This window comes from Mizuhopecten yessoensis, unplaced genomic scaffold, assembly GCF_002113885.1.
Source record: "Mizuhopecten yessoensis strain PY_sf001 unplaced genomic scaffold, ASM211388v2 scaffold6045, whole genome shotgun sequence".
Lineage (NCBI taxonomy): Eukaryota > Metazoa > Mollusca > Bivalvia > Pectinida > Pectinidae > Mizuhopecten > Mizuhopecten yessoensis.
The window spans coordinates 146132-159269 of NW_018406352.1; the positions used below are offsets into that span (position 1 = coordinate 146132).

The 13138-nt window shown below is 35.9% G+C and overlaps 1 protein-coding gene across 1 annotated transcript; it reads right to left on the minus strand.

Moving 5' to 3' along the window:
* Nucleotides 1-2182: 2182 nt before the first annotated feature.
* LOC110451465 lies at nt 2183-3820 on the minus strand. Its single transcript, XM_021499500.1, has one exon. The coding sequence runs from the start codon at nt 3818-3820 to the stop codon at nt 2183-2185; it is 1638 nt and encodes a 545-aa protein (XP_021355175.1).
* Nucleotides 3821-13138: the final 9318 nt, after the last annotated feature.

Genomic DNA, 13138 nt, shown 5'->3' on the forward strand with positions numbered 1-13138 from the left:
CCGCTAAATAAAAAGTAGTTTGAACTATCCAAGTCGACATCGGTAAAAATCACAGCAAACAGTCAAGTCATTGGTACGGAACAACGACGGCCTTATTGCGATATATACTTGCAAATTTGGAGATGAATAGTGGTAGATAATCAATTAAAAAGAACAATTGCAAAGCAGAGACAAGTATGTAGGCCGCTAAGCGGTAGATGTATATGATACTTTGAATACTTTTTGATACAATGACTTGCTATTTCGTTTCCCTCCCTGCTATTTCGTTTCCCTCCCTGCTATTTCGTTTCCCTTACTGTTATTTCGTTTCCCTCCCTGCTATTTCGTTTCCTTCCCTGCCTTACATTTGCCCCCATTAACTCATTCATCCCTGAAATTCTTATTGAACTATTCACACCTTTGAATTGGAAGAGTTCAAATGAGTCTTCAGGGGTGAATGAGTTAAGCACCTACGTCAAGGTAAACAGTGACGATCTAGATCATGGCAAATATTAAATGCTGATTAAGGTCAGTGTGAACATTCAGTGCTGATGAGGTGAAGGTCTATATTCTGTGGTGATATACCGCCCGCCCCCTTTCCATTACACATACAATGAATATCTAGTCTGTCCACACGATCAAAGGTTAAAGCATTGTTTCGTTTAATAGGATACGATGTCCTTAGCAACAATGATCTAGTTCTTATACATTTGTCTAATGTATTTATTTTTACTTAAACTCGGTGGTACATGTATATGGTAAGTTTGTATCACCCTGAATAAAGTGAAACTTATTGTGTCACAATGTAGTACTGATTCTTTTAGCTGTGGTTTTCTACCCTAATCTTATCATGGCCCGAAGCTTTATACCATAAAAATATCTTTATTACATTTGAAGTATACTTGAATTTCTTACAGGTGTGCAGTACACTGTGATAAGGTCAATGTGACATTCACCGTAAGGTCAAAGTTCAAATACGTGCTAAATTTCCAGCGAAATATTGTCAATTATGGATACGAATTTTGATATGAGGTATTCATAAATATGCTCCGAGTATTATCGTTACTTTCTGCTCACACTGTAAATCTGTTTAAAGTAAAAAAATATATATACTTTTCTCCAAATATAAATTTCAAAGTATCCAGATAATAATTTAATCCAAAATGTATCCAAGTTAGCAAATCTGAGAAAGAATAATGCTAGAATTTGTGCAAATGTTCATTAAGTTACGAAAATTATAAGATAGTCAATGGATGTTACAGTGTGATTGTACTCTTCAATTAGAAATATGTTTCAAGTTTGATTTGAATGAATGAAATAAAAGAACGTTAGATCATTGCAAAAGACTTTTTTATTCGTTCTACAAATAATTATAAAACATCTGCTGTGATCTGGGAAACTATATCAACAAAAATGAACAACTCGTATCTTCGATAGCAGATTTTAATCCTGCTACATGCATGTGCGTGAATATGTTGGTAGGAGGCCAAAACCACTTTTACTACCATTCTGTCACTGCATGGTAAAGACCTTTCAAAAAGGGATCCTGATAGATGAAAACTGTCAAATATTAATTATTTGTGTACTTACACTAGTCAATAGGGGGCATGGTACTATTAACTATGTTTAACTTAAATTGATTCATCAATTGACACATCAATGGAGACCTACCAAAAATAATCATTCATATATCTTACACGTATTATAAACAGGCAAGGTAATGTTTGGTTTGCTGTCGAAATACTGTAAAAGTGGATTTTTTGTCGTGTGGAAATGTTCACGTTATGATCCTTTAAACTGATCGCGTTGGCAATAATTCTGAAATCTAGATATTCTATTTATCTATAATCTATGAAATATATGAATTAAATATTCACGTTCGGATATTTTTATCGCTAATTTACTCAACGCAAAAAGTGAAGATTTTTGTCACACCACGAAAATGTTCATTTCTGCAGTAACCGACAGGTTGCATAAGGTGACATCATTTTGTTGTTAACTTGCATTATATTATTAGGAGATACGTTAAGGGATAGTTATCTTACATTTGTCATTAAGGTAATTCGAGATCCCTTGACGGATTGTTTACCGTCTTCTGTTGTGACGGGCTGACAACAACGAGAGCGAACAGTGATAGATCAGAATGTTATAACAGAGACACGTTATATATGAACTATTTACAACTGAAGAACGCATTGCTATCTCACTTACAATATTTGAGGATTTTAATTGTAATATCTCCCTCATCATCTTCCATCTGTGACCACAGTGTATTCCCAGACCCTATGCATATCGCACCTTTATATCCTGCACCTGAGTGCAATGTTCTCAGGTACTGGCCAGTCCCACTTAATAATTCTATTGTCTTCCTCTTCATATCCGCTATAATCAGGTTTCCAAAGGAATCGTAGTCAACTGACCATGGACCGAATGTTTCTGGTGTAACAGGCTCCTGTCCCCGGATATCTTCTCCTCTGTAGGTAAATAGTTGATCGAGTGTTCTGTCATACACGCCGATATGCATTGTTGAGTTATATGGGATATCTTCTTCACTTTCCTCATTTTCAATACCGTGTACCACAGCAACGTTTCCTGTCACTGAACAGTTGGAAATTCTGAATGGAGGTAAGAAATCTGATTTTTCTTCATTGGTGATGGTGTGTAGAACAGATCCTGTGGTGTTGTGTAAAGTTAAACTGCTCTTTGTACCCACCATAACGCCATCGTTGGTTATGTGTAGACAGCTCGGTTTGTCATTTGCTTTGAACTGTGGTACAGGTGTTGCTGGTTCTTGTAATTCATATATAGTTCTATCATCACTACAGAACCAGAGATGACCCGTTTCAGGGGACACACATATATCACGGGCATCATTGTGAAGTTCAATTTTCTGTTTGGTTTCACCTTTATCATTTATCTGAAGTACTGTTTTCCCGCCAGCATCCAGAATCCAGGGGCAACCTTCTGGAGTTAGGCATATTGACCAAGCCATCGCTGGGACTGAAAACTGTGATACAACAATTGGGTTATCGAGCAGAACATATAAAGGAGGCTGACCTGGTGATTTCCCAGCGTGAGTGCCTGCTTTCTCGATGTCAGTGTGACCAGCAGAGCTCTCTTGGCATTGGTCTAATTTACCGATGGTGGATGTAGCAGCCGCTAGTGTTTGTGAATGGCCGGTAGAACCAGTGGTAAATTTACCGATTGCCTGTTTGAGATGATCAGTGATTGTTGTACAAGGTGTGTATTGGCAGGTTTGTAATACAGGTGGGTTGGAATCTGTGTAACTTCCAAGTGTATCGAAGTCAGTGTCAAATATCTCAACATCTGTGCTTGTCTGTAGAGCCTTCTTACATTCTTCTACTTCTGCTAATACAACGTCATATCTGTGCTGTTTGTCTTTCTTATAATGTCGTAATAACTCAAAATTACTTCTCTCCATTTCATCACGAATAGAAGTGAAACCTGCTATCAGTTCATCTATTTCTTGTTTACATTTTACACCTTGGAGCTTCATATTGGAAGAAACTGTCTTGAATTCTGAAGAAGTTTCTGTCATTAGGTGTTCTTTTGCTATGAGATCATCTTTAAGAAGAGGAAGTGTGTTCTTTTCTGATAGGTTGACGAAATCCAACATGACCGTTTTTTTCTCCTGAGCAACGACGCTAAGTTCCTCTAGGTTGTGAGTCTTGTGAACAGATTTTATACTGCAAGTTGTACACATAAGAATTTTACAATCCTGACAAACATAAACAACATCTCTCAGTCTGTGGTTTGGACACTTCGTACTACCTTTCTGTCTGACAGCTTCCTGGTGAGAGCCTGATATTGCAGCAGCCATATCTCGTTTTGTGTATCAATATCTACTGTTCAGCCATTTTGTCAAATAAACCAGGAAGGCGTTCGTTATCTGTATTCATACCGAGGTTCGACGTTATGGCCTGTCTATTATGTGTCATTATATTTTGCCTTTAAAGTAAATAGAATTGACTTTTGTGTGGTCGAAGTATTTACAAGCTCTTCCCTGTATAGATACTTTTGTCAGGTTAACTTAACAATACTTCGATATTAACTGCATATTATATAGGTGTATATGATATTCTATGGATCAAATATACTTCGAAAGTTCTGAACTTTACAGGACTAAACGACATTTGATATATTCCTTTCCGTGTTAATAAATATGTTAGTGAGAGGCGCACAATACTTGTTAAGGCCATTCTGTCACTGGTAAAGACCTTTCAAAAGAATTTTTGATCGATGAAATGTTAGATGCGCAATATATAGACCATTTACAAGGACAAACACTGTTATTTATTCACTTATGATATTGAATAAGTTTTTCAGGTCACCTGAGACAAAGTCTTAAGTGACCTATTGCGATCGCCTTTTGTCCGTCGTCGTCCGTCGTCCGTCGTCCGTCGTACGTCGTCCGTCGTGCGTCCGTAAACAAGTTACATTTTCGACTTCTTCTCCAAAACCACTGAACCAATTTCAATGAATTTTGCAGAAACCTTCCATGGCCAAAGGTCAACAAAAATAGTGGCCGGTTTAGTCCCAAGCCCCCAGGGGCCTGAGAGGCGGGGCCAAAAAGGGTCAAATTGACCAAAATTTCAAAATCTTCTGAAGACCCAGATGTGGTAGAATCAAATACTCTTCATATATTGAAGGGTCTTAGGTGCTTTACAAAAATTGTTAATTTATGACCCTGGTGTCTCACGTTTCCCCCTGGTGAGGGGGTAAACTTTACTATAGTTTATATAGGGAAATCACATTTTGGACCAACATTTGTTCAATTTCCATTGGAAGTAATTCAATTTGGGTTAGCATTATCAGTATTAGGTAGCAGTTTGATAGTATGCACATATGAGCCCTGACTGACCCACAGGGGCTGATGGTTTGGGCGAAAAAGGGTTGAATTGACTGAAATTTCAAAAATCTTCTTCCCAAGACCCACATATGGTAGAATCAAATACTCTTCGTAGATGGAAGAGTCTTAAGGTGCTTTATCAAAATTGTGAATTTCTTAACCCTGGGGTCTCATGTTTCCCCCTGGGGAGGGGGTAAACTTTACTATAGTTTATATAGGGAATTCACATTTTGGACCAGCATTTGTTTAATTTCCATTGGAAGTATTTCAATTTGGGTTAGCATTATGTTAGCATCACAGTATTAGATAGCAGATTGATAATAAACACATATCATCCCTGACTGACCCCCAGGGGCTGATGGTTTATAATGGCAAATGATACTTTGAATATTACATGTTAACAACTTGATTGGAATTATAACCTTGAGTTGACAGTTTGAATTTTGAGCCAGCCCTACCCCCAAGGGCTGTAGGGTTGGGCTCAAAGGAGTCAGTGTGCTAAAATTTCTTCATTTTCCTTGTTTAGAATCAGAGGTGCTAGTTTCAAATACTTTTAAGTCTGAAATCAGTATGCTAGATATTGAATAAGGTGGTTTTATTGTTTTTTGTCACTTTGAATAATATTTCTGTTCATGTTAAAAAAAAAATTAAATCTCTGTTTAAATATATCAGGTGACCGTTAAGGCCCATGGGCCTCTTGTTTATTTTGAATTTTTTTTTATCATCATCTATCATTTGTGACCACAGTGTATTTATTACCCGATCCCTTGCCAATCACAGGTAGGCCTACTGGTCATTCGAGTAGGGTCTGTCGGCATACATCAGCGCTGGTCCTTTTTGCGCGCCCGAGAGTTCGTTATTTCACTTTTTTCTTCCGATTCTTAAATATTGTTCACTTACCTAGGTGTGTGCAAAATATTAGGTTTATCATAACAGTAGAATGTACCGAAATACGTCGATAAATACTATTTTTAAGAGGGCGGATCGAGTGTCCACGGTGGTGTTCGCGCGCCCGAAAATTCGTTAATCAATAAAAAAAATATACCGAAATATAAGAAATATCCTAATAAAAATATGCGAACTATTTCATTACATGCATTACTTAAGGGAAGTAACTCGTATGGACCTACCTGTAGAACTCTTAGCCATTCATAAACAAAATAAGAATGTTACCGGGCTCTGCGACGAGGACGCAGTTCTACATAAGAGCCCATTTAATTAGCTCACCTGGCACGAAGTGTCAAGTGAGCTTATGCCATGGCGCGGCGTCCGTCGTCCGTCCGTCGTCCGTCCGTCCGTCCGTTCGTCCGTCCGTTCGTCCGGCGTCCGGCGTCAATATTTTACTTTAAGCAAACTGAGATGAAGGGCTACACAGTTTGTTAAAATAAATGACCTTGATCCATTTTCAAGGTCACAGGGGTCAAATATGTTAAAAAATTTAAACATCTTCTCGATAACCAAACTGCCAAGGGAGATGCTATTTGGCCAGTAGCATGTTTGGGTGAAGGGCTACCAAGTTTGTTCAAAGGAATGACCTTCAATTATAATCAAAGTCTCAGGGGTCAATTGTCTTAAAAAAACTTTAAACAACTTCTTCTCAATAACAAAAATGCCCAGGGTGATGATATTTGGCCAGTAGCATGCTGAGATGAAGGGCTCCAAATGTTGTTCAAATGGATGACCTTCATCCATATTCAAGGTCACAGGGGTCAAATATGTAAAAAAAACTTTAAACAACTTCTTCCCAATAACTAAAATGCCAAGTGTGATGATATTTGGCCAGAAGCATGCTTGGATGAAGGGCTACCAAGTTTGTTTAAATATATGACCTTCACCCATATTCAAGGTTACAGGGGTCAAATATGTTAAAAACTTTAAACAAGTTCTTCTCAATAACCAAAATGCACAGGTTGATAATATTCAGTCAGTAGCATACTAAAATCAAGGGCTACCAATTAAGTTTGTTGAAATGTATGACCTTGAATCATATTCAAGGTCACAAGGAGCAAATATGTTCAAAATATTTAAACAAGTTGTTCTGAATAACCAAAAGACTCAGGATGTTGATATTTAATCAGTAGCATGCTGGGATCAAGGACTACTATGTTTTGTTAAAGTGAATGACTTCGACTTATATTCAAGGTCACAGGGGTCAAATTTGTGAAATATTTAAACGACCTCTTCTGAATAACCATGGGTCCCAGGATGTTGATAATTTGCAAGTTGCATCCTGAGATGAAAGCTTATACAATGTGTAACACATAATGACTTTGTTCGACTTTCAATCACAGGGGTGAAATGTTTAAAAAAACAAAATTGAATGAATTTTAATTATAAATTCTGATAATTTGCCTGTAGCTTTATCTTAGATCACTATTAAGGTTACAAGTGTGAGATTTATACCAGGTGAGCGATGAAGGCCCATTGGGCCGCTTGTTTTATTTTATTTTATGATTTAATTTTTAACTAATTGCCATCAATTTCAAATAATTACATTATGTTTTCAATATTTGTTGTATATATTATTTCTGTCTCTAATTTTAATCTAATCTAATGTTCTAATATATGTATATTAAAATAGTATTTTTTGTTTAATTAGTTTGTTGTACATAATTAATAATAATGGTTAACATTTACATCAATTTAGTTCCAGTTGATTTTATATAAAATGATATTCATTTGATCAAATTGAATTCTCAATTTTACAAACAATTAAAAAAGTTATTTTTTCAAAAAGTAACGTTATACATATTACTGAACTATTTGTTAATTCATTGATTAAGTTATAAGTACATATCATAATATGTAATTAATAATGAAAGATTATTTTGAAATCGAAAGATTGAAAACAATAATTATCTGGATTTATTTATCTTATATAATACATTAGTGATGCACAGAGTAGGAGATTCCAGCTTTTTATTTAATTAATGGTTTATATTTGTGTTTTGTTTTTAAATTTATAGGTGTTTATTTCAGCGTAACAACACAGATCATCACTTATGCAAGTGTACCTGACGAGGTGAGAAGCTGTGGTTGTTTGATTTGTTTGAGGTGGAGTTTTTATTATTAAATTGTGATATAGGAGTGAGGCACAGAGGAGGACAGTATAAACCAATTCATGCAGTCTACCCTGATTTAGCCTCCCTGGGTATCATTGGGACTTACAAGCTTTATGGTTATTAATGGGTTTTTTTTTATCTATATTTTGTTTTTAATTGTATAGGTATTTATTTCATCTTAGTAACACAGATCATTCATTTTTGCCAGTGCACCTGACGAGGTGAGAAGCTGTGGTTGTTTGAGTTATATTATAAGATATATTATTATTTATTAATGTCTTAGTTAATTTTAATTTTTTTTATTGATATCTATTCATACTCATACCCTTTGACCCTGCTACCATCCCTTTTTTTATAAAGAGTCACTTTCCCGCCTGCAGGGTTTCAAGTGTAATTTATCTAAGACTCGCTTATTGTAACTCATTTTTTTTCTCTTTCTGGTATTTTTAATACCTTCGATAGAACACTGTGGGATAGGAGACAGTTCTAATGAACAGAACTCCCCGCCTGAGATCGGAAAAAAGATTTTGCAGCAAGCTATTGTCTATCGGAGGATCCTATACTTATATGTATGTTATGATATCGATAAGCAAATATAGTTATAGAAACTTAAATTTAACCATGTTTTCCTACCTATCCCGTTTTGTATCACTGAAATGGTCCTAACCTATACGCAGTACATGTCCTATGATACAGACCCCCGTCTTGCGGTTGGCCTGCACAGGAAGGGATAACTAGAGATGTAACTTTATATTTTTATTGGTTGTGATGGTTTTAACACTAACAGTTCTTGTGAAACATAGTTGATAGCCCCCGCCTTGGGTTGGCATAAACTATGATATCATTGTAAGCTGAAAAGGGGCACAGAGGGGCAGACTCCAGACCTCCTGAAGTCTCAGTATGCACCAATTATTGCTTGGATCAGTAGCAATCCAATCTGGTACAGTCTCCCTGGGTATCCAAAGGGTCCTAACCTATACACAGTATGAAATCACCGACTACAGGGACGTCCGCTACTGTGTGAACGGCACTACAAGATCAGCTTACGAAAACATCAAAATGTCTAGCCTCAGCAGGATGAAGCGGCAAATGATCCAGTTTGCAGACTGCAAGGCTACAGTGAAACGGCATTCAACCGTTCTAATACATCTTGATGTCAAACGATATCTTGCAAAAGGAGGGAAACTATACCGCCTTCAGAATGGAACCTTGGCAGCCCCGGGAAACGCCAAAGAAATGATGAAGACAAGCTTTTTTCACCGCGTGCAGTTCTTATGAACTTGCAAACAAAACGACCCTTTTTAGGGCCACCAAAGTCTCTAAAAGGGTCCATTGATGCTCGAAATTACGTACTTCTATCTGTCCTGTCCTGTCCGCTCTGAATTACGCATTCCCTGACCTAACCGTACCGCGGCGCGTTCGCTTTGCTTATGACACGATATAGCCACCATGTATAGTCAGGGATGTAAATTGTTTTGTTGTACTGAAACAATAAGGGATGTAAATTTAAGTTATATTATTGTACTAGACACAAAGTTAGAGATGTTGACCTGTACAGTCAGGGACGTAAATTAAAGTTGTATTATTGTACCGTTACAGTTAGGGATGTTGGCATGCATAGTCAGGGATGTGAATTTAAGTTGTATTATTGTACCGCTACAGTTAGGGAGGGATGTTGACCTGTACAGTTAGGCATGTAAATTTAAGTTAATACTATTGTACCGGTGCAGTAAGGGATGTTAACATATACAGTCAGGGAATAATCTGTACAGTCAAGGATGTATATTTAAGTTGTATAACTGTACCAATACAGTTAGGAGACGTTGACCTGTACAGTCAGAGATGTAAATTTAAGATATATTATTGTAAAGGAATGTTTACATGTACAGTCAGGGATGTAAATTTAAGTTGTTTTATTATACCGGTACCGTAAGGGATGTTGACATGTACAGTGAGGGATGTTGACCTGTACAGTCAGGGATGTAAATTTAAGTTGTGTTATTGTATTGTTTCAGCTAAGATGTTGACCTGTACAGTCAGGGATGTAAATTTAAGTTGTTTTATTATACCGGTACCGTAAGGGATGTTGACCTGTATAGCATCCCTCACTGTACCTGGACAATAAAACAACTTAAATTTGCATCCCTGACTGTACCGGTACAACAATATAACTTAATTTTACACCCTCGACAGTACAGGTCAACATCTCTAACTGTACCGGTACAATAATGGAACTTAAATTTACAACCTTGAGTATACAGGTCAACATACTAGCTGTAAAAGTTCAATAAAACAACTTAAATGTACGTCCCTGACTGTACAGGTCAACATCCTAGCTGTAACAGTTCAATAAAACAACTTAAATTGACATCCCTGAGTGTACAGGTCAACATCTCTAACTGTACCGGTACAATAATACAACTTAAATTTACATCCCTGAGTGTACAGGTCAACATCCTAGCTGTAAAAGTTCAATAAAACAACTTAAATTTACGTCCCTGACTGTACAGGTCAACATACCTCACTGTACCGGTACTGTAATATAACTTAAATTTACATCCCTGACTGTACATCTCAACATCCCTAACTGTACTGGTACAGTAAAAAAACTTAAATTTACATCCCTGACTGTACAGGTCAACATACCTCACTGTACCGGTACTGTAATATAACTAAAATTTACATCCCTGACTGTACAGGTCAACATCCCTAACTGTACTGGTACAGTAAAACAACTTAAATTTACATCCCTGACTGTACAGGTTAACATCCCTAACTGTACCGGTACTGTAATAAAACTTAAATTGACATCCCTCAGTGTACAGGTCAACATCTCTAACTGTACCGGTACAATAATACAACTTAAATTTACATCCCTCAGTGTACAGGTCAACATCTCTAACTGTACCGGTACAATAATACAACTTAAATTTACATCCCTGAGTGTACAGGTCAACATCCTAGCTGTAAAAGTTCAATAAAACAACTTAAATTTACGTCCCTGACTGTACAGGTCAACATACCNTCCCTGACTGTACAGGTCAACATCCCTAACTGTACTGGTACAATAAAACAACTTAAATTTACATCCCTGACTGTACAGGTTAACATCCCTAACTGTACCGGTACTGTAATATAACTTAAATTTACATCCCTGAGTGTCAGGTCAACATCCCTAACTGTACCTGTACAATAATACAACTTAAATTTACATCCCTGAGTGTACAGGTAAACATCCCTAACTGTACCGGTACAATAAAACAACTTAAATTTACGTCCCTGACTGTACAGGTCATCATCCCTAACTGTACTGGTACAATAAAACAACTTAAATTTACATCCCTGACTGTACAGGTAAACATCCCTAACTGTACCGGTACAATAATATTACTTATGCGTGTAGAAAAAAAATTAAAGATCATCATCTGTATGAGCTTTTAGCTCTAAGTCCGAATGTGGGTCATTGTTAAACCTATCCAAAACTAGATTTAAAACAGTTGACGGAAACAATTGGTATCAAGAGCTGTGGAACGATATAGGACAATTTAATGGAAACAAACTACGGACTTATCGAACGTATAAATCAGCTCTTGTACCAGAATCATATACTAGTATTTAATTTGGTCAATTTTAGACATAGGCAGTTGTTAACTAACTTCCGTTGTAGTGAATTGTCCTTCTGTAGCTCTAAACGATAACAAACAATCAGAATCCAAAAGTTTTTTTGAAGATGAACGTCATTCCTTGGTAGACTGTGCATTTTATTCTGATTAACGACATTTTAGTTGTGAGGTGTATATTTACTTTTAATTTGACAGATGTAATTGTTATACAGGTAAACGAATAATGATACTTATCACCAACACCAGAAAAACATAATGGGCATATCTTCTCATACCGTGGTATCCCAGACCATCGGCTAGTTTTAATACGTAATGTGTATTAGATGTTCTGAATGAACACACAGTTATTCTATTTTGACATTTAAATTTCACTTAAAATAGTCTAAAATTCAAATTGAGATTTGAGTATTTCGTACGTTTGATCACGTTATGAAATAAAGAATACGCAGGTCAATAAAAACCTATTTTTAAAAGGCATTCGATACTGTTTTCCATAAAACATATTTCCGTATCATTGAGATGGACTGAAAACGTAAACGGAGAGAGATCTTCACCCTTGACCCTGATTTACCCCGATGTTACAGAAATCAGATGTAGAAATCATGTTTGTAACCTTCGATTTTGTATTCTTGTAAATGTTATATATCCCTTGAAAGATTTTCCTGTAATGTTACTTTTTATTAAACTGGCCATAAACCTATCTTCACGGCAGTGTTATATGCTTTATTTTCATCTTCAATTCCTCCAAATAAAGTTTACAATATATTTCATATCAATAAAGACAAAATAATACAATAGCAAAATCAAAACAATGGATAATTACATACATGTCACAAAAAATTGTATATATGTTATGTATTGGACATATGGTAAGGTATGCGTACATTGTACAAGAAAATTTACCCTAACGATTATATGAGCATGTGAATCAATAAAGAAAGTGTCATACATAATTTTGTAGTTACTAATTAAACATATCGATAAATGTATACAGAGTTACTTTCAAATCAGCTGCTGTAAATTGATAACATTTTATAGACATATGCCACAGAAGTAATTCTATATTCTCCCAATTCATTATTTTCTAACCTGAAGTTAACTTCGCCTCTAAGCAGATGATACACAATTTCATCTTCAGATCATTAATTTATATAATGACTAAATGTCAGGTCGTGTATATTGGCTATATCCATCCATAGCTTATCTCTAAAAGTACTCGTAAAATCACATCTTAATACAACATATTCTGTATGATCTTGGTAGAGCACACCACTCTTGTGACAAAGTTTTGTAGTTCTACTATTTCTAATAGTTACAATTAGATTAATTATAAAATGTATCTTATCTCTGTATAAAGGGTATTTTTTTATAACAACCATAGACAGTGCGGTTGTAACTTATAAAATATAATAAAATAAATAAAATAAACATACAACATTTGATAAAGCGCCCTATCTAGCTAACATAAGCCACTCTAAAGCGCTTTACAGTACATAGATATACAATTTTATACAGTCAATACAATTAGCATATATATTAATCAATACAATATTGAGGAATTCGCAGGAGCTGCCTCATCAGGCTCTAAGTACTAGTCCTATGCC

Coding starts and splice junctions, on each gene's coding strand:
- LOC110451465 (XM_021499500.1), bottom strand. CDS start 3,820: ATGGCTGCTGCAATATCAGGCTCTCACCAGGAAGCTGTCAGACAGAAA.